The sequence below is a fragment of the Amphiprion ocellaris genome, chromosome 15 (genome assembly GCF_022539595.1).
Source record: "Amphiprion ocellaris isolate individual 3 ecotype Okinawa chromosome 15, ASM2253959v1, whole genome shotgun sequence".
NCBI lineage: Eukaryota > Metazoa > Chordata > Actinopteri > Pomacentridae > Amphiprion > Amphiprion ocellaris.
In genome coordinates, this window is record NC_072780.1 from 4,266,374 (window position 1) to 4,293,547 (window position 27,174).

General features: G+C 38.3%; 1 protein-coding gene across 4 annotated transcripts in view; it reads left to right on the forward strand.

The window, feature by feature from the left end:
* The window catches only part of celf3a (cugbp, Elav-like family member 3a), a 49,244-nt gene extending 24,928 nt beyond the window's left edge, over positions 1 to 24,316 (forward strand). The window contains exons 7-18 of one of the 4 annotated variants that reach the window (XR_004846127.2): positions 1,902 to 1,950; positions 6,051 to 6,179; positions 9,234 to 9,313; positions 12,715 to 12,858; positions 14,823 to 14,967; positions 15,847 to 15,996; positions 16,230 to 16,289; positions 18,896 to 19,000; positions 21,196 to 21,339; positions 21,448 to 21,580; positions 22,042 to 22,138; positions 24,102 to 24,316. Coding sequence is in view for 3 of the 4 variants with exons in the window: in XM_035941653.2 (XP_035797546.1) it covers positions 1,902 to 1,950; positions 6,051 to 6,179; positions 9,234 to 9,313; positions 12,715 to 12,858; positions 14,823 to 14,967; positions 15,847 to 15,996; positions 16,230 to 16,289; positions 18,896 to 19,000; positions 21,196 to 21,339; positions 21,448 to 21,575 (1,134 nt within the window). In the remaining variant the exon portion in view is untranslated. Of the gene's footprint in view, positions 1 to 1,901; positions 1,951 to 6,050; positions 6,180 to 9,233; positions 9,314 to 12,714; positions 12,859 to 14,822; positions 14,968 to 15,846; positions 15,997 to 16,229; positions 16,290 to 18,895; positions 19,001 to 21,195; positions 21,340 to 21,447; positions 21,591 to 22,041; positions 22,139 to 24,101 lie in introns of all 4 variants that reach the window. The other 3 variants (XM_035941653.2, XM_023295576.3, XM_055017764.1) reach the window with 3 other exon arrangements.
* Positions 24,317 to 27,174: the final 2,858 nt, after the last annotated feature.

A 27,174-nucleotide genomic window follows, 5' to 3' on the forward strand; every position in this document is an offset into this window, starting at 1 on the left:
TCATTTCCCTTCCTGTGTAGCCCTGCAGACGTCCGTCTCTGCCTCTCTGTCAGGCTCAAAATCTCCCCCCTACTCTGATGCTGTGTGCTCCTTTAATCCAGATTAGCTGGCGAGTGTTCTTAATCTTATCACTTCCCCAATCCCACGTGGGTGTGTGCTTTTCCTGGTTTTGTGTGATAGAGGGAGAGGGACCAATAGACGGCAGGATTAGAGCAGATTCTGAGAGAGAGAGAGAGAGAGAGAGAGAGGAGGTGGGGAGAGAAAGAGAGACTGAATGACACTGCAAATGTAGTATCACACATATCAGTGTCAGTCGGGTCTGCTGGAGTAGAGTTGGCCAAAAAAAAAGAAAAGAAAAGGAAAGGAGAGACATTAGCCTCCTGAGAACCGAAGGGGAAAGCATCTTTCAAAATATATCTTTTTATGATTCTTTACTGCCGTTTTGGAGCTAAAACTCACAAGAATTTTATAAAAAATATTTGTATTTTAGAATTTACAACAGAATGATTTTACCGTAAAAACACTTTTAAATCAAGATAGGCTGACAAGAAAACATGCCAATCAATTTTCTAATGAAACTTTAACCCTCGTGTCGTCCTGCGGGTCAAATTGACCTGTTTTAGAGTTTGAAAATGTGGAAAAATATATATTTCACAGTGAAACTTCTGATGTCCACGTTTTCGACATTTTGGGGAAATTTTTGAACATTTTTGGTGGAAAAAACGAAATATTAAAAAAATGTTTCTTAAGAACATTCACATTTTTTTCTGAATGTTCTTAAAGAGAATATTAGAAGTTTTACTGATATATATGGAATCATTTTAGATATTTTTAGGATTTTTTTGGAAGATATTTACTCATTTTTTGAAAATATTTACAAGAATTTTCTTGCCAAATTTGGGGGATTTGTTAAAAAATAAAACTTTTAAGGGAAACTTTTAAGGAATTATTGGAATTTTCTTCCTGAAGGTTTTGCAAATTTTCAGAAATTTGGGGAATTTTTTTGCTGAATTTTTGGAGTTTTTTTCAGACAAGGAAGCAATATTTTTTGGTGCCTGTAAATGAGGACAACAGGAGGGTTAAGAAACTAAATTAAATAACAATAGTCTAAAATTGAAGAGGTTGAATGAAACATAGTTATAAACAACTATTTATTTATTACATTAATTACATAGAAAATAAATCGTTCTCATGTCCATTACAGTTGACATTCATAATTTTTCCTGACCAGAAGTTTAACTGAACTCTGACCACAATTTATAATTCCTGACGTGTTCAGAAACAAGAAAATATATGATCACCTTAAGTAAAACAACGCTATCTTAACAATATTTGGCTTAGCTTTTCTCTGTTCCTGGCAGGCGAGTTTTGCCACAGTCTCCATTTTGCCTTAGTATGAAAACAAAGTTCCCATTTTCCCACCCAATCATGAGATATCATTGGAAAGGCCTGGATGTCTTCTATTGAACACATCAGTATTTAGTCGGGAAGCTCAGATGAGTCAAAAGCTATAGAACAGTACAGAGGACATTAACGAATGGGCCGGGTCTCAGGAGGTTAAATATAGGAAACTAGAGCAGAGGATAAATCCATAAACATCCATACAAGCACGGATTTGTCATTATTATGTCTCGTGACAGCAATAATGACATTTACATGAAAGGTTACATGAAGCGAGAACACATAAATATCACGTTTTGTAATTCACAAGACAGCAGGGGGTTCATTTTGATTAAATGCCACGCTCAAATTCCAATTAGTGCCACTTTATTTCTAGCTTGTAAAGCTCTTTTGCCGTATGAATTCCTTTTGTTTTGTTTTTTCTTTCCGCCTTGCTGCTCGCGACTCCTGACCTGTATGCATTTAAAGTGACCCTGCTGTGTTGTGTGGCCTCTTTGCAGATGAACCGCCCGATCCAGGTGAAGCCAGCAGACAGCGAGAGCAGAGGGGGTAAGAGACACCTGTCCCCACAGCACCTGTTCAAACAGCAACACCTTTACTGTGTCAACCACCAAAAATAAAATCCCTGTTGACATGTCCGTTAGTCCTGCAGTGACACTTGCAAGAAGGTGAAATTTAAAGCTCAAGATTTTTGTATAGGGCAAGAGCTTAAATGGGCTTCTACAAAATGCAAATTTAGCAATAATGTATATTTAAAATAAGCATACAAGGATCCAAAATGTTAATAAAAATACAATGAGAAAGGAACAAAAGAGGTAAATCCTCACAAAACAGAAACCTAGACTTTATAGACCAGAGGTGTCAAACTCATTCTAGTTCAGTTTCCACATTCAGCCCAGTTTGATCTCCAGTTATCAGTAAAATCACAGCATAATAACTTATAAATAACCACAACTCTGAGTTTTTCCTTTGTTTTAGTGCAAAAAAGTATATTCTGAAAATCTTCACATTTAAGGAATTATTTTTTTACAAAACATCATGAACAACCTGAAATTTCTTCAGAAAAAGGAATGCAATTTCAACAAGTTTGTCATTTACATGTTACAGCTTACAGATCACAGAGTGTTTACAAAGGAACACAACATTTAGTCACAGTTATCTGGAACTGAATGATGTAGTATTTTACTTTATGATCAAAACAACAAAAGTCAGACAAAAAAAGACAAAAAAACAACAAGAACAAGACAAAATATACAAAAATGAGACAATACGAGAAAAACGAGAAACAAAACGACAAAAAATGACACAAACCACACAAAACAAAACAAAAAGGAGACAAAGCATTAGACAAAAAAATTGACAAATGACAAAAATTAGACATAAAATGACAGAAGCAAGAAACAAAACAACAAAAATAGATTAACAACACATACGAGACAAAAAACCCTGCAAAGTGACAAAAACGCGACACAAAACAACGGATAAAGCAAAACAAAAAATGACAAAAATAAGACAAAAAAAAAACCAAGCGAGACAAAAAGGAAACACAAAACGACAAAACAACACTGAACAATCTAGTATTTTACTTCATGATCAAAACAACTTGTCATGGCCTCGAAATTATATTAAATTTTTACACTTTGAGGGTTGGATTGGACCCTCTGGCGGGCTGTTTTTGGCCCACGTGCCGCATGTTTGACCCTAAATATTCTGGTGTTTCTTCCTGATGCTCATATTAGTTTACCAAGAGATAGAAAATTCACAATGAACAAATGATGGTCTTACAATTGTAATGTACACAATCGAACTTTCCCATTATTCCCAGTTGCAGTTTGGTCGTAAAAGTAACTCACTCCACAATGAAGATATGACATACAGCTTTTAAGAATGTTGTTCTGAAAGCACCACCAGAATTTAGATCATATCAGCTGGCGAAATATTCTAGCAATAATGTGACTTACTATAAAATTTGCAAGATTTCATCATCCTTTGAGCAGATTTTTGTTTAGCAGTAGGTTTAGAGACTTATTAAACTGGATGTTTTGTTGCTGCCATCCCACACTGTGCACAACCTCAACAGCTTTAAAGGTCCCATATGGTGGAAATGCATTTTTTTATTGTGTTTTTTGGTTGTTATAAACTTGTAGGTAAAAAATAAGCTCCTAAGATATGAAGACTTCTGACATTCCTCAAGCTCTCGACCCAGGTGCTATATATAGCCTAGCTAACCAATAGTCATCCAGCTCAAACTGCCAGTAACAGAAACAGAGAGAGTTTTCTTCCTGAATAGGACAGCAGCTCATTGGTTTTCAGAGCATTACTGCCCTTTCAGAAAAGCCCTAAAACCACCGATTTTGTAGTATTCTGAGCTGAAAAACACACAGTGGGGACATGAGAGACCTTAATTAATTTGCTGAAAAGGGGGACAATATTTAAGCTGCATGCGTAAATGACAATACATATGCTGCTGAAGTTGCGCAGCATTTTTTACAACAAAGATCCATCTGTCCCAGTAGCTATTTAATCAGTTCATTCTCATACACCTTTCAACATTTATGAGCACGTGACAAGATATTCAGATTCACTGAATATCTTGTCACGGGTTGCTTACCGTCTGATCTGAGTGTGTGTTGGAACAAAAAAATCCAGTGACTATACATCATTGTTGCTCATTTTCCCAAAGCACACCAAAGTTTAGTTTCAGCTGTCGGCCTCACAAATTTGACTTAAAATTTAACTAACTTTACTTAACCCTTGTGTTGTCCTGCAAGTCAAAATTGACCCGTTTTAACATTTGAAAATGTGTGAAAAAAATTTATTTTTACAGTGGAACTTCTGATGTCCACATTTTCAACATTTTTGGGAAATCTTTGAACATTTTTTGGTGGAAAATTTTTCTTAAGAACATTAAAAAAAATCAACAAAAATCCAGCAAAATTTGCTGGACTTTGGTTGATTTTTTTGTGAATGTTCTTAAAGAAAATATTAGAAGTTTTACAGATATATATATATATATATATATATATATATATATATATATATATATATATATATATATATATATATATATATATATATATATATATATATATATGTAATCACATTAGATATTTTTAGGATTTTTTTGGAAGATTTTTACTCATTTTTTGAAAATATTTTCTTGCCAAATTTGGGGGATTTTTTTTTTTTTTTTTTAAATAAAACTTTTAATGGAAACTTTTAAGGAATTATTGGAATTTTCTTCCTGAAGGTTTTGCAAATTTTCAGAAATTTGGGGAATTTTTTTGCTGAATTTTTGTATTTTTTTCAGACAAGGAAACAATATTTTTTGGTGCCCATAAAAAAAGACAACAGGAGGGTTAAGATGCAGGCAGTGCTCCATCACGTGTTTTGCTTGGATTTTAATATCGAAGAAATAATCCAAATCTCCTTTTCGCAGCATCCTCTGCCTCTGATAAGGACTGTTGTTTTTTTTTTTTAATATACTTGGACATGCCACAGTGGGAGAAGCACAGGTGTAGATGATAAAATTACTGATGGCTGAATTCCATATAGCCGCTTCGGTTTCAGGGTCCTGGTATTGTGCACGTTGGCTCGTTGTCACACTGTGACAAATCAAAACGCCTGCTGTCCACTGTCCTTAAAGTCAGTTCAGATTCTCTACATTTGATTTTATACCGCCTTGAAGATCATCATTTTGTGTTTTGTAGCTCATTAAAATCACATACGATACATCTTGTTGGACAGATACTGTTAGTAATGCTTTGGTTTTCCAATTAACTTGCAGAAATTTGCTTTCAGTCAACATAACTGTTAATTTTTCACAGAATGTGGCTGAAAAATGGGAATAGTTGTAATAATTTAACAGTACAGTGTGTTATTGTGGTGGTGAGAGGCAAAAATACGTCCAAAATGTGTCCAAAATCCAAGGCCTGACTGTCAAACTGTGACTTTTCATCCAAGAAATTACCAGATTCTTCTTCTCTCATCGTCCATTTTTTCTATTTGCAGTCTGGCATCGATTGTGTGTGAATTCAGTGCTTTTCATCACCGAACACTTAAATCAACACAGCACACTGGCAGCTTCAAGTATTCAAACCTGCAGCGTCACTGCTGGCATTTAAGCTGCGTCTGAGTGAACAATAGAGCCAAATCCACAAATTTCAGGTGTTTGAGTTTCACACCAGACTTAAGTGAATTGGGATGAAATGGCAGCTTGAATCGAGGTTAGAATCTCTCGGTGTGCCGTGTTCTTTTAGGGAGAAGTGTGCAGGAATGAAGGGCGTATGTGATTTGTAGTGAATGGGTTCCAACATGCAGAAACACTGATCTGATCCTTCACAGACGGGGACAGACGGAGCAGCTTCTCTGACAACGCAGAGGGTGACAAACATTTGAGTCACCGCCAGATGCTGTTTGTTTGTTGTGCCGTTCAAGTTACTGCACTCTGGTGGCGCCCCGAAGTATCGCAGTCCTGTCTTGTAGCACCGTTGTTGTTGCTCTCAGTTATTCATGCGTGCACAGTGACATGGCACATCTCCCCTTTTCTCTTCTTCTTGCATCACTTCTTTAATCTCACTCACGTTATCCTGCTTTTTTTTTTTTTTTTTTTATTCTCCCTCCCATCCTGGTGATCTCCTTCCCCTTAGAAGACAGGAAGCTGTTTGTGGGTATGCTGGGGAAACAGCAGACGGACACCGACGTGAGGAAAATGTTCGAGCCGTTTGGCAGCATAGAGGAGTGCACGGTGCTCCGCGGGCCTGACGGGACCAGCAAAGGTAATGCCAAATCCTACCTGAAAAAATGTAAAATTGGCTGAACCCAACCTGAGGATAAACTCACAAAATAAACAAAGGAAATTTAACAAAAAAAAAAAAAAAAGAAAGAAAGAAAACAAAGGGCTGTGCATAAAAATGAAGCCTGGCATAGGGTGTAAACAAAAAAAAGTAATCTGCCACTAAATTATAACCAATCAAACTGTCATTTTGTAGACTGGTGACATGCAAATATAAAGCCGGGGTAGGCAAGGATTTGGAAGACAGTGCCCTCCTCCTGCAGCTCTAAACTTTTTGCCCCTTGCAGAAGGCAAGCACATGTATATTCATGTACTTCACACACACACCCAACACAGGGGGTCCTTGGTTTACAACGTCATCCATCTACGGCGTTTCATCGTTGCGTTGGAACTGTTCACATGGAACTAGTTGGTGAGTGGAGCGGACGAATACGTCTTCATGTGGCGCTATAAGATGGATTTGTTTACATTCTCTGGTTGTACGCCACCTCGGATTGTGCTACATTCGCTAACTTTTGCCCTTCATTATGACTCCCAAGCCTAAGTCAGACTCTTCTGATGGCAGAGCTTCGAAGAAAAGGAAAGCCGTCTCCATGGACGTGAAATTAGCTATAATAAAACACTTGGAACAGGGCGAAACAATGACGAACATTGGTCAAGTTGTAAAAACAGGTCAACATATTGTAGCAACCCTCTGTGATGAATGAATATCTGGTTCTCGGTAGTTTATTGAACCTTCACATATTCTACTGTGGGCCGTAGCCAACGCCAAAATAGAAAAACCCCATCACTTAGCTCCAGAATTAGCCGCTGTTCTCAGCTCTCTCTACTGCTGACTCTCAGCCAATCAGAGGTGAGCTAACTAAACATGGCACGTTCACTGACATTAGGTAAATCTGGAACTGAACAGTAAACATTGAAACATCAACATCAACAACAATATCAGTCCGTTACAATATTCTGTTGTCTTGTAAAATGATTCATACATACATGAAAGTCGTTGGGATTCATGGCTTTTCTGGAGAACTGATCAATATCATGATGCACGTAACAACTTTGTTTACATTTTCGCCGGAGTTCCGACTTATGGCGAACATCGACTTATGTTGATCCCTAGGAACGGAACTCCGACATAAATCAAGGATCCCCTGTATAAGCAAAACGTGAAGATAAACATGATTTTGATTTAGCCACAGCGATGAGATTTTGGCTTCGTTTATAGGAAGTTTACGCTATTAACAACATTTAGTGTAGCCACTCATCACCAACTTGGGCTGTAAATCTACCTGCTCAATCCAGCCAACCACTAGAACACACAGGAAAATGAAATGTGCAGCTTAATTGTCAAAAAGATGAACGAGAAGCTCAGATTGGAGAAGTTACTGAACAAATGAGTTTGCTTTACTGCTACTGACAGGTGTTTTATTGCAGTTATTAACAGATTTTCTTTTTGATTACGTCTGTCTTCCTTTTTTGGGGTTGCTCTGAAGTGTAGACATGAATTGCCAAAGCTGAAACACCAACTTTCCTGCAGGTGTTTCTACCATCTAAACTCACACATCTGCATTTGTAGAACAGCCAATAGGAATGGCCTTCTCTCTCTGAAAAGCCCTGTGATTGGCCAGAATCTTCAGTCACAGGCTAGAATTTCTAAAGCCTGAAAACTGAGCCAAGAGAAGAACTCTAGTTTGCTCTAAGATCACTTGAATTACAACATGCTAAAGGTTATTATGGAACTTTATTGTCCAGTGACTCCAAAAAAATACTGCCTACCCATACTTTAATACGTAATAATTAACCACAAATGAAACAAAATTTTTAAGGAAGCACTATAAAATTACATTTAAAGAGCCATATCTCTGAATTCTAACCATGTTAAAGATAGCGCCAGTGCACATAATCAACTGTTGGCAATGTTTAACTTTAAATGCTCTCTGCTTAAAGAGCCCATATTATGCTTTTTGGCTTTTCCTCCCTTTTCTATAGTGTGTTATATAGCTGCTTTTTAGTGCATGGAGAAAGTCCTACTAAGGCCAAAGTCTTTACTAGAAGAATTTACTCTCTCCTGCAGAAAATGCAGCCTGAAAGACTTAATTTCAAGCCCAGGCTTTTCTTCTGTTACGTAGCTACATCATCACGTAGCACATTTGCATAACGCTTGCTTTGCAGCTAGTTTGGATCGCCCTCAAACAAAAAATGAGCAACTTCCTAGAGGAAACTGGACTTTTCACTAGGGGCTGCTTCTGTCTGAAGCTCTCTGAGGGTAAAAAGAGACCCTGCAGTAGTGCTCAGTACAGATAAATAATGGGTTTTCACAATCTTAATGCATGTAGACCACAAAAATAAAACTATAAACTTGTAATTGTGCATAATATGGGCCTTTTAATGCAATAAGATGCAACATGTCATCTTGTTTAAATTACCCAGGCTGATTCAACTGCTTTAAACCCTCAGCAATAATTTAGATTTGTCCCAGTGAATAATAAGTTCAGCGCTAAGAAGATTTTGTAAAGCGACACCCTCTGCGATTTCCCAAGGCAGCCTCAAGTCGAGTGTCCTTTAAAGCACTTTGGGTAGAAATGATTGCAGCTGGACTCCGGGCCACGACTGTGAAACCGCTATTGACTTTGCTTAACTGTTTGTATTTGTATCCGGCCCCGAGAATAAGGCCGGCGGCACATTTACCGTCACGTGATATAAATTACGGTTGTCACTAACAACAATGCTAATGATATTTGCCGTGTAAATCAAAGTCCGGTGACAGTTCAAACACAGATGCTAGATTTTTCTGCGTTTGTTGCGTGAGGCATGACTAATAGTGCAATAGGTTTTATGGGTCATGGCTAATGATGCGTTTGGTGGTTTACGGGCTGTGATTGATGAAGCAATGAATGTTCTGTGGACCATGTTTAATGATGCCACGGTAACTGATGAAGCACTGGATGTAAGACGGCTTCTAATGTATTTTTAAAGGGAGGTGGTTTTGTTACACTGTGTGTGTGCGAGGCCGTGTTTAATGGTGTGTCATTTCATGTAGGGTGTGCATTTGTAAAGTTCCAGAGCAACGCAGAGGCCCAGGCCGCCATCAACGCTCTGCACGGGAGTCGTACTTTACCTGTAAGTCCACACACACACACACACACACCCACACACACACACACACACACACACACACACACACACACACACACACACACACACACACACACACACTCACACAGATGGCTACACACATTTTCAATGAGATCCAACAGACACACTCAGATGCTCCAAATCCAGTCATTTAGACACTCAACATGGTGACTCAGCTAATAGTCACCACTTCTCATTTCTGTCCCCCCCTCATCCACACACAATATAGAGGGCAACATTATTAGTTTCTTTTTTCTAAAATGAGGTAATTTTTATTTTCCGTTGTGGGTTTGCGATTTGACGCAGGTTGACTAAATTTAAAGACCATCCTAGTTTACGCCAGAAGTATATTTTTGCATCATTTTATACAGCAGGAAGAAAAACAAGCCGAGTTTTTAGGTTTTTTGCGGTCATGGTTTGTACAAGCAGCACCGTGAAGAAACTCTTTGGTACAATATCAACATATTCTGTGTTATTATAAATATTTTGAAAATATGAATAATAATAATATATAAATCTAAATATAGAAGAAAATGAGCAATAAAAAACAAAAGCCAAAAAGAATATATAAATCACAAATATAGAAAAAAGAAAAAATAAACATAAAAATTCTCTCTCTCTCTCTCTCTCTCTCTATATATATATATATATATATATATATATATATATATATACATATATATATGTATGTATGTATGTATGTATGTATGTATGTATGTATGTATGTATATAAACCCAAATATAGAAAGAATTAATTTGCAAAAATGAGCAGAAAAATTAAATAAAATAAAAAATAATAATATATAAAACAAATGTAGAAAAAAATTAACAAAAATAATGTATATAAATATATGTATTTTTTTTGCTCATTATAAATATCTATATATTCTGTTTGATAGAAAATAATATTTAAAAAAATAAAACTGATGTATTTCTGCAATAGTGGGTTTTACAGGATTAAGGGAAGCATGTTTTTTTCTCCTCCATGTTAGCAGCAGCTGTTTTATTGTGGTTATAAAGTGGAAAATTACATTGGCAGTTTTCGTAGTTTGCTTCTTGTATGTTAGCTGTAATGCTGCGCCCAAACTCACGGTCAGCATGTTTTTGTTTGTTTGTTTTGGTGTTTGAGTACGTTTTCCTCTTGTGGAGTATCAGGTTCCTTTTTGCAGCAATGAATTCTTCAAGCAGCAGCTTCCTCCATGCAGCCGTGCACTGAGATCTGAGACTGTCAGATCCATGAACATAGATGTTAAACAGCTCCAACCATTCATTTAAGCCTTTAGCTCGTTCTCAGAGCTTCCTCTTTTTTTTTTTTTTAACCTCATTGAGCATTCTGCCTCGTGCCTCTGGAGTCATCTCAGCTCCCACTTCTATGAAGAGTAGCCACAGAACTAAATCATCAGTTTGTCTAACTGTGGACTGATGAATATGTAAAACAAAAAAAATCTGAGATTACTTTGCAACCCTTTCCAGCTTTATGCAAATCAGTGAATCCTTGATTGTATGTCTTGTGAGATCTCTTTTGCACGAGGCATAGTTCACATCAGCAAACTCAAAATGTTTTCTTACAAGTCAGCAGAGCTCTAATCTCCTCTCATGTGTCATTGATTGGACTCCAGGTTCACTAACTCCTGACTCCAAGTAGCTTTTGTCGATGTCATTAGCCTCGAGGTTTGCATACTTCCTCCAGGAAACACTGTGAGTGTTTGAATCATGGAGACAATTTGTGTGCACTATAACAATATTGCATTATAATCATTTTTTTTGTTGTTGTTTTTGGTTTCATTTTCTCTGGTATTTCGCCTCTATTTGCTTATAGACAGTAAAGAACTGACAAGAAATGAGGGGGAAATCGAGGTGACAACAGAAGTCATGCATCAGAGACCAGATGTGGAAGATTTATTCATATTCTTTACTGAAGTTTAAAAAAAATAACAATACATCAATGTACAAATACACCACTGCATGAAAAATCCTATTAAAATTACACTGTCAGCAGAAGGTTGTAGTTACAGTTTTAGAGTAAAAGCACATGTTTTGTCCCTCTAACTGTAATATTTTTATAAATAACATCATTAGATTGTTAATACAGATCCATCAGTGTGTCAGCAGCATGTTATTGTTGCAGCTGCAGCAGATGGAGCTGAGAAAAAGGAAACAAAGCTCTGATTCACAAATTTATTTTCAGTTTTTGGGTCAGTATATAATTGAGGGACTTTTGAAGTCCATGGGATACATTTTACATACATTTTTATTAAAAATAAAAAACAACTAAAGTTTCTTATGTTCATTATGATCATGTCTTTACAAATTCCATCATTATTTATTATGGAAACAATCACTTATTAATAAAAAATGACTGGATATCACTAAAATGTCAACTAAATAACCGTCCTGATTTAATAACAACTACCTTCTAATTAGCTAAACAATAATAAAATGAGCTGATTCAGAAATAGTTTTGATTGTGTTCTTTTTGTTAAGTTGAGATAATCATGACATATTTCTTTTTTGGCAACATATAAAATTTTACATGGAAATTAACAAATTATGTCACTTTCCACTAAGTTCCCCATTACAAAAACACCTCTCAAGGAAGTGTGTTAATTCCAGATCACATGACCTGCTCCACATGATGTCATTTCCTCCTGAAGAAAAGACTGGCCAGACTCCAAGGCTTTCTGAGTTATTTAATATAAAGTAGTTAACAGGTTTACTACAATATCTTTAGAAATAACTTTCAATTTCAATTTTACTCAATTGTATATATAATATTTAGAAGAATCTTTGTGTAAAAATGCCATGTGGTGTTTGGTTATAGGTGGCCATGTTGATTTTAGGTCTGAAAACAGCAAAAATGTCAACTAGGATACCTGTCAAGTATATTACAAAAAGTCCCACAATTACATATTGACCCTTTTGGACTTAAATTTTTAGATTTTTAGTGGATCAGTCGAATATATCCAACAATGAAACCATGTGGGAAATTTAAAGGGGAAACGTCACTATTTGGTGGAGCTTTTAACAACTTATAGACATCTGAAATGTGAGACAGACTGTACACAGAGTTTTGTTCTATACTAGAAGCCACAAAGCCCGGAAAAAATGGTTTAATCTCAGAACGAATAAATGTAGTAGAGTAAGAAGTGCAAGATTTCTCTCTGAAATGTAATGTAGTGAAAGGATAAAATGAAAATTGTCAAGTACAGCGAAAGAAACTCCATTTTGTTCTTTAGTATTGTACTGACCTATTTTCAACACTTTCGGGGACTTTGTGGTTACACGGTTGGTGTTTTTGCGTCTCTGACTTGTGATGCGATGTTTGAGAGTTGACGTGAAAACCTTTCCGACAGATTTGTCTGTGATTTTGTGCGTTTCCTCCGCAGGGCGCCTCGTCCAGCCTGGTGGTGAAGTTTGCCGACTCCGAGAAGGAGCGAGGACTCAGGCGGATGCAGCAGGTGGCCTCTCAGCTGGGAGTCATCAGCCCCATGACCCTGCACCTCGGGGCCTACAACGCCTACACACAGGCCGTAAGAAACACACACGCTGCGTTTTTATTTAGAAACACACTCTACCTGTCAGAAGGACGTTAACTCGCTCTGCTGAGAGGATTACGTCGCTCTCTTCTGTCCGTCCTGAGCTCTTTGTGTCGCCGTCTCTTCGTCTCTCTCTGCTCTGACGTTGACTTTAACTCGGCATCCGGCCTTGTTTGTGTGCTGGAGGGAAAACAGACACAGATTATGTTTGAACCTGACGCAATTTGTGAACACGCATGTGACCTCGCTAACAGACTAGCGGGAGACATCCTGTGTAACTTTATCCCTCTAAGTGAACACTGATTGTCTGAAGAGCATTTACATGGCAACTGGCACTTTGTCCAGCAAATAGTCTGTGGTTGCAGAAAAGATAGAAAGCCATGAGTTAACCCTCGTGTCGTCCTTCGGGTCAAAATTGACCCTGTTTAAAGTTTGAAAATGTGGAAAATAAATATATTTTCACGGTGAAACTTCTGATGTCCACATTTTCAACATTTTTGGGAAATCTTTGAACATTTTTTGGTGGAAAAAAAGAAGTGCTAAAAATGTTTCTTAAGAACATTCACAAAAAAATCTACCAAAATCCAGTGAATTTCACTGGATTTTGGTTGATTTTTATGTGAATGTTCTTAAAGAAAATATTAGAAGTTTTACTGATATTTATGGAATCACTTTAGATGTTTTTAGGATTTTTTGGAAGATTTTTACTCATTTTTTGAAAATATTTACTAGAATTTTCTTGCCAAATGTGGGGGATTTTTTAAAAATAATTTTTTTAAGGGAAACTTTTAAAAAATTATTGGAATTTTCTTCCTGAAGGTTTTGGAAATTTTCAGAAATTTGGGCAATTTTTTTGATGAAGTTTTATATTTTTTTCAGACAAGGAAACAATATCTTTTGGTGCCCGTAAATGAGGACAACAGGAGGGTTAAGAGATGTCTCCTAGAATAGAGATAAAAGCACTAAAGTTAACATAATAGTCTAGTGTTTCCCAAGGCAGCAAAATAAAGCGAACAGGCCTGAAATCATCAGAATTTAAAGGACAGATAAAAACACAACAAGATGTATAAAAAAACGCAGAGAAAATTAAAACTCAAAGCAAAAGCTGGAAGGTATTTTGCATAACCCGTACACCATAAAAAGACACAAAATTAATTTTCCGGAAAGCAAACCTCGATTGTTCAGATATTTAATGTCATACTGGATGATTTTAATTGGAAAAGTGGCAAGTTACAACATAAAGTGACCCAAGATCGCTGTTCTCGTCGTTGCTAATTGACCGTTCATTGCAAATGGTTTCAGATTTGCCTCATTTAAAAGCTGTTCAATTTGTGATGCTTAAAGAGGCCTGACAGAATTTTTGCCTGTGATGGATGTGTTGATTTATAGTAATGGTATATAATTTAGTAAAGGAAAAAAATCCAATAACCACACACAGAACTCAAAATAAACGTGTTTTCTGAAAGGCTTTAGTGCAGAAAGTGCAGGTAGATTTGAAAAGCAGAGGCAGGATTTAATAAAATAATTTGCTTTCACACTTGCAGCCCAGACACAGAGCACACAGCATGACATCAAGACCAATTATTCCCCTGATTTGACCGTAATGACTGATCATGAACATCTGCACCGGTTTGCAAAAACAGAGCAGGTCACCGAGGACAGATGCAGCGTGCTTAGGCGTGAACTTTAAATATATTGACTCCTGATTGAGGCTGAGTCTGGAGCCGTCGCAATTATATTAAACCCGTTCAATTTTTATGATTGGGTCCCGTTATTTGAGCTCGTTAATAATGGAAATCCGAGCGAGGCGCGTCAGCCGTAATCTGCAGAAATCGCTCCCCGAATGTCAGATGTTGAGCTGTTTTTATAATTTATTTGTATTTGTCTTTACAAAAGCCGAGATTACACGTAAAAGCAGAGACTCTGAGCGTCTCCTGATTCCCCCTCTCTCTCTCCAGCTGATGCAGCAGCAGGCCTTGGTGGCGCAGTCGGCCTACCTCTCTCCTGTTGCCACGGTGGCGGCGGTTCAGATGCAGCAGCTCGCCGCCCTCAACCCCAGCAGCATCATTGCCACGCCGATTGCATCCATCACCCCATCCTCAGGTAATGAGAGGCAGAGATGTCTGGCCCCGGCCGGCCTTGATTAGATTTCTGCTTGAAATATGAGGACAGATACACAAGGAGAGGTGGACTCAAGAGGACAAAATTACAAACATCTATTTTGTAGTGTTTTTGTTTTTTTCTTCCTTTTTCATTCTATCATGCCGTTAGCCATGCTAGCTTTTACTTTTAAGGTATAAAAAGCAGTGAGAGGAAATTGTGTCAGAGTGGCCTGAACCCACTTAGCTCGATAGCTTCTTTTATAGATGTGGTTATAGATAGGTTTATTAGACATTTTAAAGCAATCTATTGCTTAATAGTAATTTATATAAACAAACATTTTGATAGAAAATGTGCACAAGATAAAACTAATTTTACTACAAATTCAACAAGAGTCTTCTGCTCAGCCGTCTCTTTATTTGCTTGAAATCTTTTCATCATAATCTATGGATGTTTAAACTGGTATCTGTAAAATTTTACATCAATATATCGAATACTTTAGGTATATCAACTTATACCCAAAATAACTAAAATATTTCTAGATAGCCTGATCCAAATAGAACAGAGTTCTGGAGTATAACTGAATATAACTAAGAAAATAGATATCTTTTTAAAATATGGGCATATTTTTCATTTTTGGACTGTCATTTCAGTTTCATCAAATGTTCTGAGTCACACATGAAACGACGTAACATCACCTTTTTCCCCACATCACAGACTAAAATGACACAAATGCAGAAATCTTTCTTGCACGGCACCCAAATCTGTCAAGAACTGGCAGGAAATCGTGCCACTCATAGTCTGGAGCTGATGGTAAAAAAAAAAGCCTTCAGGGCCTTTAAATAAGAAGAAACTAATGTCTTTCCTTCAAATTGTCTGCAGGTACCAGCACTCCGCCCTCCATCGCTGCCACACCTGTTCCTGCTCTGCCTCCACCCATCGCAGTGAACAGCTACCCCTCTGTTCCAGCTCCACCTAATGGCCAATCCACTACAGAGGCCCTGTACACCAACGGGGTTCATGCCTATCAAGGTACAGCCATCGCATCCTAAACACATTACAGCTGTCATATTATATCCCTCCACAGACTCACAGGCTTCCTGCATTCATGCACAGCAGTGAGGGCCAAATTAAGAGGAAATGAAATGAAACTAAAGCACTAAATGTTATTTGGAGCATGCTGATGTGCCCCAAATAACATTTAGGGTTCTTTTTTTTTCCATGCATGAAGCATTCGGTAACCATGTGTTTGCTGTTTGCCACAGCTCAGAGTCCCGTCCTGGACCCACTGCAGCAAGCTTATACAGGCATGCAGCACTACACAGGTGAGCCTCTCAGAATCTGCTGTCATCAATTTAATACCACGAACTGTGACATGAATCAGTACTGAGTGTATATAAGGAGGATGTAGCCACTGTTGTAGGCACACACAGTCCAGAATTTGACTGTTGCCGTCTTTGTTTTTGGAAACCAGACGTGACGAATGAGGTTCGACTGCGATCACATGGTCGTGACTAAAGCATAACTCATCTAATATCTTCTAAATTGGACCATAATTTACAAAATTAACATAATCTAGTATTTATGGAGACATGGAGCTACTGATTGAGACCATAAACCTATTAGAATAATGTTTACTGAGGTGCCAAATTAAGTGAGAAGTCAGATTATTTTGTCATTTTCTCATAAACTTCTACACAACTGGACTTCTTTTTACATCCAGAGGAGTCGCCCCCTGCTGGTCATTAAAAAGAATGCAGGTTTAAGGCCAGACTCACCTACATTTCCACATAACATAAGGAAGTATGAAATATCTAAACATTCCACGGCACGACTGTTTTCAATAACATACAGCAAAGAATCCAACAGAAAAAGGAAATAATATATGATTGTTTCTTTCTGAAGAGAGCTGAGGATAGTAATTTGGTGGACTGCTTTGGTATTTCATACCTCCTTATGGTATGTGGGTAATGCTCACTGGAGTCACAGCCACTCCCTATTTAAGATATTCTCACTCTTTTCACCAAACTATGTGCCTGATAAAGGTCTGGTACTTCTGACAGTGTGCGGGAGTCTGATTGAAACTTTTTGATGTTCATGAGCTAAAATCCGGATGTTAGAATGACCACGTTAGCGCCTGGAGCAGTGGATACTGTTGCAAAGCGATGCTAATTCTGGCCCTCCAGGCTAACGGTTTGCTAGATATTGAAACAGACAGAATCTCACCTCCAGTCCTGGCTGATGAGCTGGTCTGGCTCACCGGATGCAGGCTTGGCTTTTTGCTTTCTCTCCTGCTGCTACTACCTTTATTACAAGAAACAACCTCCAGGCAGCAACCTACATAGGAATGTTCTCATTTTGCCAAAGGTTTAGATCGTTTTTTTTGTGAAATAACCATTTTCAGGCCAGTGTTCATCTCCCCTTGATGCAAATAGTCGACCACAACAGTTCCACCATTACTATTTTGGGTGAATGTTGCATTCTTTGCAAGATGATTGTAATCAGGGATGTCCGATATTGGCTTTTTTTTTGCCAATAATCATTATGCCGATATTGTCCAACTCTCAATTTCTGATTCCGATATTAAGCGATACTGATATATGTGGACTATTTAACTAATTTTAGGAAACATCACATATGTCCTGTGGTGGAATTAACACATCATGCCTCATTTTATTGTGATGCCCCACTGGATGCATTCTCATATGCAACAAGACTTTCAAATGCAAACATTGTCTGTGCAAAAAAGAAAACAACTTCAACTTAAGTTATGGAAAAAATGCCATATTTGTGCCATATTGATTTTTTTTTAAAATCAAACCCCAGTTCATACTCTCACTCCCTCTGTGAGTCCGATAAATGCCAGCAAATCCAGGAATTATTTTATCGATTTTTATGATAGGCAAAAAAAAAAAAAAAAAGATAATGATTTTGACCGATATTACATTTTTATGCCAATATCAATACGACATCCCTAATTGTAATTGTTTTAATTGTTGTTTTAATTGTTTTAAAGTGCTACAAACACATCAAAGCCCTTTCTCCATTGTAGCAGAATGATAATGAGGTGCAACCACATCGTTCTACCATGGTCTGGGTATGCGAGGCTGTTTCAAACTGTATTAACCACATCTCCCTGAACATTCATTTTCACATCCAGGCTCCTTTTTGCTCCATTTTTTCTCACTGCAAAGTATTATTAGAGCAAGTTGATGCAACCCAAACTCCACTTTGTTTCCATCTGTTTCCCCATGAGATCACCTGAGACACGATAATCTTAATAATATCCTGTAGGGGGTGAAATCTTGTCACCTATTCATATCTGAGATTAGAGAGAAGAGTGTCTGTGAATTTTTCTTCCTCTTGTGTATGATGCAACCTGATTTCGAAACCTGCTAGGATTTCAAAACTCCTGCATCGTGAGTCACTTCCACACCGGCTTTACTTTTCAGACCGGAGGCTACATCCATCTTTTATATAGAATCAACGATTGCCGTGTGTTTGAGTTACTACAGCCCCTGATAGTAAACTGCACTATTAGAGGAGAAAAATAGTTCAAGTGCTTCTGGAAGTGTGTACAAACAAATAATCCCTTCACATTTTTCAGTTGCTAGAAATAACCCTCCAGACGGTGACACCAGGACACGACACATTTTATGTAACGTAATATATGCAGCTACGTTACCTTTTGGACTAAACACTGCATGTGTAAAGCAGAGATTTTCCATCCAGAATCAAAACATGCACATACATTAACGACTGTAAATAACCTCTGGCACTATAGGATGAGTCACAGACTATATGCAAAACATCTCCCGCTTCTAGTGGATCTGTAGGTGGGGATGCGGCTCTGTCAGATGTTGTTTAGAATCGGAAAAAGAAGCGCTTAGTCTGCGGTGCCCTCTGCTCACCTGTTCCTCCTGTTTCCCAGCCACCTACCCTGCTGCCTACGGCCTGGTGGGACAACCATTCCCCCACCAACCCACCCTGGTGGCCCAGCAGCCGCAACAGCCGCAGCAGCTGCAGCAGAGAGAAGGTAAAGAGCCATGAGCAAATGTGGAATAATCACTGCCGTATCTTAGAGAAACATTGCAGCGGTTTTTGTGTGTTTAACTCATCGAAAGCAAATCAAACATACTTTGGATCACAGATAACCAGCAGTGCTTCTGGGCAGCTGTTTAACCCTCCTGTTGTCCTCATTTACAGGAACCAAAAAATAGTGTTTCTTTGTCTGAAAAAAATCCAAAAAATCTGCAACAAAATTCCCCAAATTTCTGAAAATTTGCAAAACCTTCAGGAAGAAAATTCGAATAATTCCTTAAAAGTTTCCATTGAAAGTTTTGTTTAAAAAATCCCCCAAATGTGGCAAAAAAATTCTTGTAAATAAAGAAAAAAAGAGTAAAAATCTTCCAAAAAATCCTAAAAATATCTAAAGTGATTACATATATATCAGTAACACTTCTAATATTTTCTTAAGAACATTCACAATAAAATCAACCAAAATCCAGTGAAATTCGCTGGATTTTGGTTGATTTTTTTGTGAATGTTCTGAAGAAACATTGTTAACGTTTCCTTTTTTCCACCAAAAAATGTTCAAAAATTTCCCAAAAATGTTGAAAATGTGGACATCAGAAGTTTCACTGTGAAAATATATTTTTTTCCCACATTTTCAAACTTTAAAACGAGTCAATTTTGACCCGCAGGTGGACACGAGGGTTAACTCATCTACAGCAAATCAAACATACTTTGGATCACAGATAACCAACAGTGCTTCTGGGCAGCTGTTTAAACTTATTAAGATTTCTAAAAGTTGTTTGAGTTATGCAATTTATCACATTAAAGATAACCTCTGTATTCAGGGTTGCAACTCATAATCTGTTTTGATTATTCAATACGTTTGAGTCTGAAAACAGTGAAAAATATTCAAAACAGTTCACCAGAGTTCAAGGTGACGCTCCCTTGTCGATTTACAGTTTTATAAAATAACAGAAAAACAGACAGTTCTGATGTTGGAGAAGCTGAAACCAGACAGTATTCCTGTCGATCAACTTGTAGTTTCAACTGTTGAAAACTATCTTTCTGTCATCCCACTCATTATTATAATATAACGAGTGCAAATCATTCTACATTACTAAGCAACACTAACAAAAATTAGACTCTCTGATATAACACTGATTTAAAAGCAGAAAGTCAAACTCTATGTTGCATGCATTTGAAAACTGTCAAGAGAAATAAAAATAAGGAGTAATTTATTGTAATTTAAGGTCTACAGAAGATCAGATTTGGGATGTTTTCTTCAAAACTATGCACATTAAACACATTTTCAGAGGTGTTATGTCTAGTAACGGTTGCAGATCAACAGTTTGAGCTCTTAGTTTCTTAATCATTTTGGAAAACATGTCTATATGTTTGTTTTCTTGGTGACACTTAGATGAGAAAATTTAATAATAGTCTTGTGTATTGATGTATAGCTGCAGGTTGGAGCCAGACAGCAAGAAAACATCAGAACAACAATTAGTCCTTTAAACGTCTCTTAACCCTCCTGTTGTGCTCTTTTACGGACATCAAAAATATTGTTTCCTTGTCTGAAAAGAATCCAAAAATTCAGCAAAAAAATTCCCCAAATTTCTGAAAATTTGCAAAACCTTCAGGAAGAAAATTCCAATAATTCCTTAAAAGTTTTATTTAAGAAAATTTCCCCAAATTTGGCAAGAAAATTCTTGTAAATATTTTCAAAAAATGAATAAAAATCTTCAAAAAAATCCTAAAAATATCTAAAGTGATTCCATATATATCAGTAAAACTTCTAATATTTTCTTTAAGAACATTCGCATAAAAATCAACAAAAATCCAGCGAATTTCGCTGGATTTTGGTTGATTTTTATGTGAATGTTCTTAAGAAACATTTTTACATCTCTTTTTTCCCACCAAAAAATGTTCAAAGATTTCCCAAAAATGTTGAAAATGTGGACATCAGAAGTTTCACTGTGAAAATAGATATTTTTTCTCCACATTTTGAAACTTTAAAACGGGTCAATTTTGACCCGCAGGACGACACGAGGGTTAATGTCTGACTTTGTGTTCTTTTCTACTATTTTTTCATCTTCTTAACTTGTCATATAAAGCATCGTTGAGTGTCATTAGAATTAAAATCGCTCTTGTTGTTGCACATTCAGTTTCTACCCAACACTTTCACATGTCTTGGCATGTTATTCCCGTGTGTCACTGCAGGTCCGGAGGGCTGCAACATCTTCATCTACCACCTGCCGCAGGAGTTCACCGACTCCGAGATCCTGCAGATGTTCCTGCCCTTCGGAAACGTCATCTCCGCGAAGGTCTTCGTCGACCGCGCCACCAACCAGAGCAAATGCTTTGGTGAGTCTCGGTGATTCTTGTGCGTCGTGTTTCTCCACAAGCGATGCAGCTTTTGCCCTAACATGGACGCTTGTGTTTTGTTTCTCCGCTCTGCCGTCTCTTCTTCAGGTTTTGTGAGTTTCGACAACCCGTCCAGCGCCCAGACTGCCATCCAGGCCATGAACGGCTTCCAGATCGGCATGAAGAGGCTGAAGGTGCAGCTGAAGAGGCCCAAGGACGCCAACAGGCCTTACTGAAGGAGGTGAGCTACTGTACGTGGAGCGGACGGGGGAGGGGATTGATAGACAGCTGGAAATGTGTGTGCAAGTTAAACAGACAGAGTGGATGTAATTGGGGGCTCAGTGTTTAAATGGCTGTCTTTCATGTGGAACTGAAGAAGTCAATAACCCTGCAGTAGATTAACTTTAATGAGGTGGAAGCACTAAAAATACCACCAGTTTAGAAATACATTAGAAGGATCAGAAGATACCTTTGCTGTGTAAACGTGGCTCCTTCTCTGTTGTTGCTCAGTATGTAGGGACACTGTTATTGACAAGTTAGACTTTAAACTGGGTTCAAATGTTTCTGTCTAACCAGTGTTCTGTCGCAGGGTTGAATGCCAACTACTGTTCGTCATTAATTTTTTGTTTTTATTTTCATTTATTGTTTTTGTGCTGTGCCATATGCCATTTTTCCTGAAAAAAACATCACACCACTCTCAAGACTGTCCCGTCCATACATATAACGTGGAGACGTGCGTCGCTATGGCTACGGTTGCCTAGCAACCGCTAAAACCTTCCCCCTTCCTTCTCACTGCGTTGTAAGTTAATTGGCCTGTGTTGGTTGCTGTGGCGATATTGCCTGTGATGGTTGCCATTAGCAATTTTTTTTAATTTTTTCTTTATTTTGGGCCGTTGCCTTGATTCACCATGCTCTACTGCATGGCGGGTTACTGTGGCGACCATGAACTGTGTTTGGTGCGTTGTGAGTTTCCTCTTATTATTTTGTCCTGGTTTTTAATCCTTGCAAACACTGATCAATAATTGTCACTTTACCTCAGCATCTGTAAGCAACTGATTATCATGACACGCTGTTTTCCTTTTTTTAAAAACTCTCTCTAAAAGCTTCAGAGCTAAAAATCTGTCCATCAAATATGGATCTATTAGGCTTTTTTCCTTTTAGGCTCTTTTGGTTTTTCGATTAGTTTCCTTTTTGTTGTCTGTCATGATTATCATTCTTACACATCCCCTCTGTTTAGTTGGTTGGTGTGGTAGTTTCTCGGTGAGTGCGGGATTTTTTCGTTTGGTTGTAACTCAATTCCAAGTGACTTTGTGCCTGAACTTTGTTTGGTTTTTTGTGAGACTGAAAATGTACTGAACGTGCCCCTGTATCTGGTCGACAACTTAGTATTTATATGTGAACGACTGTGTGTGATGAGGCGAAGACAAGGTGTGTGTGTTTGAAATTTGTGCGAGTGTTTTGATGTGTGTGTGCGTGTGTGTGTCGTACCAACTGAGACACTAACCTTATTCTGAAAGGTTTTGGGTAAAGCTGTTTGGTTCCTGTGACACGTGCTACTGGCTGAGGAACTGCATTCCTCTGTAGGAATTCTGGGACTCCAAAGACGATAAATTTAACCATAAATACTCGTAATGTTCAAATGATAAAAATCCAAAACAACAACAACAACCATACATTCATAATGCGTCTCATGCACAGGGTATCTGCAGGTCACTAAAACATCTAGAATCAAGAAGAAATCCACTGTCATGCCTTAAAACTGTGTTTCTAAGGGAGTTAAATCTGCTGCTTTGTTTGTAAATCTCAATTTGATGATATTTCTGGTTCTGAAAAACAACAAATACACAAGCTGGATTTTGGAAAACCTTTTTAAATTAAATTCTGAATACATTTAATTTCATTTTAAACACCCCTTAACATATATTTTATTTGCTTTTGCCTCACGTCGACAACTTGTTCCAGCTCGTCATTGAAGCTAAATTTTCATGGCTACAGTATTATATCAAATTTAATACATCCTGATTTATTCATGCATGATTTTATACAGGCATCTTTTAAATTGAAATCTGAAATGTCCCATTTCTACTCTTGAATTAGAGCAGGATTTATAAGTGAAAAGAGTTTGCATTACCTGCCTGTTAAGGGGTTTTTAATAGAGCCAATATTCATAAAGGTGAGAAGATTCCCATCCACGGCTCTGACACACAATCGGTTTCAATTTGAGTCAAAACAGGCATGAAAAACTTCCCAAAATCGATTTCTCTGGTACCTGCAGATGCTCTGTTTGCAGCAATCTGCATTTTACAAATCAGCTATCTGGCAGATGATTTGAAATATCACTTCGCTGTGAAATTACAGTTTGGTGAGTGGCATGTTTTTGGAATATCATTAGAATAAATGTGGAATTATCTGAGTGTTTTTTTTTTTTTTTTTTTGTTTTTAAATTGGCGAGTCGATCCTCACCAGAATTCCTACTGTGCATGTTCTGAATTAATTTGCCTGCCAAAAAAAGAGATGACAAAGTATTTCCTATTAAGAACGTGCATACACTTGCAGCAGTATGACTGTCACTGTTCCAGTTGCATGGACACTAGTTGATTACTGAGATTCCCCCTGAGGCATCAGTGCAAGCAGTTGTGTATTGCAGACACTTACTCCACTTCCAAAAGTGTTGAATTTATGTGTTTCATTTCTGGGATTTGCTTTAAAACGCTCTGTGCTCTCTCTCTTTTTTCCTCTCTCTCTCTCTCCTTCACCTCCAGGAAAACCTAAGAGTTCAATCAAGAAAACCACTTGGGATGTCCCAGCCTTTTTTGGTTGTTTGACCAACCGTATAGCACAGGAGCAACACTTCACAAAAAGCAGTATCACGTGTATGCGCTTACAGAATTAAAAAAGAAAGAAAAAAAGAGAAAAGAAACTACAGCAGCAGTAATGTCAGCAACAAATACATCGAACAGAATCAGCATTTGCAATATCCAGAAGTGCTCCAGAGTTCCTATCATTCCACAGCTGGATTCATTTATATTATGTACATATTCTATTGTCGGCAACAAGATATACATGTTAAGAAAAAGCATATCACTGATGTTATTCTACTGAACAGGGTTCTACTGTATAGTGTGATTTGTGGTCTATGGCGTTAACAGAGGGCCAGTCTACACAGCCGGAGGCAAAAGAAAATACTATTCTGTATGATTACCATTGGTAATATTGTTATGTAGAGTTAGTTTTATTATTTATACGTAAATTTAAAGAAAAAAAACATGGGGTAATTAAACTGGAAGAGGGACGGATTTCTTCTCGCTGTGTACATACCTTAGTTCTAAAAACGGAGGACTTCAAAACTTCAGATTCTCTGCTGCCACTACTTTTAAAAATTAACAAAGAGGAAAGGAAGGGCTGGGAATTTTTCTATCTTGATTTTTTACGTTTTAATTTATTTGGTAATCAATCTGATGGCGGTGGGGAGATGTGACAATTTCTTTTTAATTTAAGAAGAAGAAAAAAATAGGAGGATTCCTCGTGGTCTTCAAGACAATGAACACACTTATTATAGAGTTTTTAATTACATAAATGTACCTATGGAAGTAAAAAAAAAAAACAAAAACATGTTTCTTTATTTATTCTCTACAATCGCTGTTTTAAAACATATGTCTTTAAAAGAAAATAAAGTACAGTTTAGAAAAAAAAAAACCCATCTCTGCTGTCATGTTTGGGTGTGTGATCATGGGAGGTTTATTCTGGGAGGTTTGCTGCTCTCTATAGGCCTAAAGGAGTACTGAGCCAAGTGGAAAACATCTGGCTTCTAGTTCTGGTTGCATTTTAAACTCTGGACCAAACTGACAAAAAATCACAAGAGTGAAATTACAGAAATATTTAGAGTTTCCGTAGTTGTATTCAGTTTCATGCTTTTTAAATAAACTGCCATTAGTCAGTGCAATACAGTTACAAACATGGTGTACATAATGTCCACACTGAGCCTCTTCTGCAGGTTTCCACCATTATTTCTGATGCGTAAATATTCAGGTCTGCAGGATACAGGACAGGTTGAGGTGTGGAGCCACAGCTGGGGTATGCACTCAGTCTGCTGCCACAGCCTTTTGGGTTTGGTCCGATGCGTCCCAACTCGCCTCGGCCTTCTTTGGCATGTCTGGATGTATGAGGGCTGATTAGTGCCACAAAGTGCTGCTGCAAAACGACAAGAGAAACAACGGCAAAAGACTGTAAACAGACGAGAATATCTTCTATATTCTGAAGCATAAGTCAGTCCCTCCAGGAACAATTAATGCAAATTCAACCAGTCTCCTTGAATTCTGCACCACCTTGCAATTTTGTGCAATCACTGCAACTTTTCCTAAATGTGAACTTTTTCTGCCATGTGAATGCATTTAAAATGAGTGCTGACGACAGAAAATCATGACAATAATGCTTGTGGAACCACCATGCACTTCTGGCCAACTGAAGGCGTTTATGGTGTTACAATTTGGCTCCAAAAGCTGCAACAAAACCAGGAGACAACAATGGTGTGGTGACTAAAAACGGTTTATTGCCATGCAAAACAACTCAAATGAGCATGAAAGACCCAAACAAAACGCAGAATCGTGCTGCTGGAGCTCCACACAGCCGCAGCTTCTGTCAGAGAGAGACAGACGCTAGAAGAGAGGGAGGTTTTATGCAGTTTGAGCCACTTGGTCCCAGGTGTGGCTCAATCAGCTGTCGACCCTCAGCTCCTGAACAAGCACACCTGGTGTCCAAGTGGAGGGTCGTCACACACCTCCCCTAAAGATGAGACTTCCCCTGAATGGTCACCAAAATACTCTCTGCAGATCCCATAACTTCCGGAACACCATGTCCAGGCTATCCTGTGCAGACCTTCCCCACCCCCAGGCAACCCGCCTTTCCAATCCTACACCCAGCAACCCTCAGCGACAGGAGAAGCGCTTTAAGAGTGTTGGGGTTGGAAGAAACAGACAGGGCCTAGGAGATCTACGCACTGGATCCACTAAGCACATTTCACCAGCCAGGGCTCTGGACAGCCAAACTGTAAAAACAAAGACACGACTGTGGCCAGCATTCACTTACCAGTTCGTGCAGTCTGCACCCCTTTCCACCCCTTCGCAGGACTGATGCTGCTGGGCCTAGGTTTAAGCAGACTGTCGAACTGGTTAACCTCAGCTTTACGATCACACAAACACCCTTTAATACAAGGAGGGGAGGGCTGGCTCTTCCTCGCTGTAATGTACTGGGACACATCTCTTTTCATATGAGGCCAAAAGAAGTACCTCCGGATGTAACCGTACATCTTACCAACTCCCAGATGTCCACACCGACCATATGACGTCCTCAGTACCTCCCCTCGGAATGTTGTAGCACAACAACCTGAAAAACAGGGTCACCAGTAAAACTTTTCCAATTTGGCACCCATTTCTGGAGTAACAGGTTGTTGTTTACCAGATAATCCGGTGCAGAGCTCTCCCCACCCAAGAGCACAGAATCAACCAAGGCTCTGAGTGAAGGATCAGCTCTTTGCTCTGCCGCCGAATTCCAAGAGCTGTCTACTAACTCCAGAAAGTACTCACCACACACGTTGTCTCCGAACAACCAGAATGCTCAGTTCTTCCTTAACGATTAATGAACAGGCCACACACAGTGTCACTCCCGACACTACAATGCACCTGTCCTCATTCACAACAAACCCCAGTCTCTGTGCACGATGGTACTCACCAAGTGAAGCTACCGCAGTTTACACGAGTTTAATTGTGTGGACGAGCCCCCATTTGTTACAACTTGGCTCCAAAAGCTGCAACAAAACCAGGAGACAACAATGGTGTG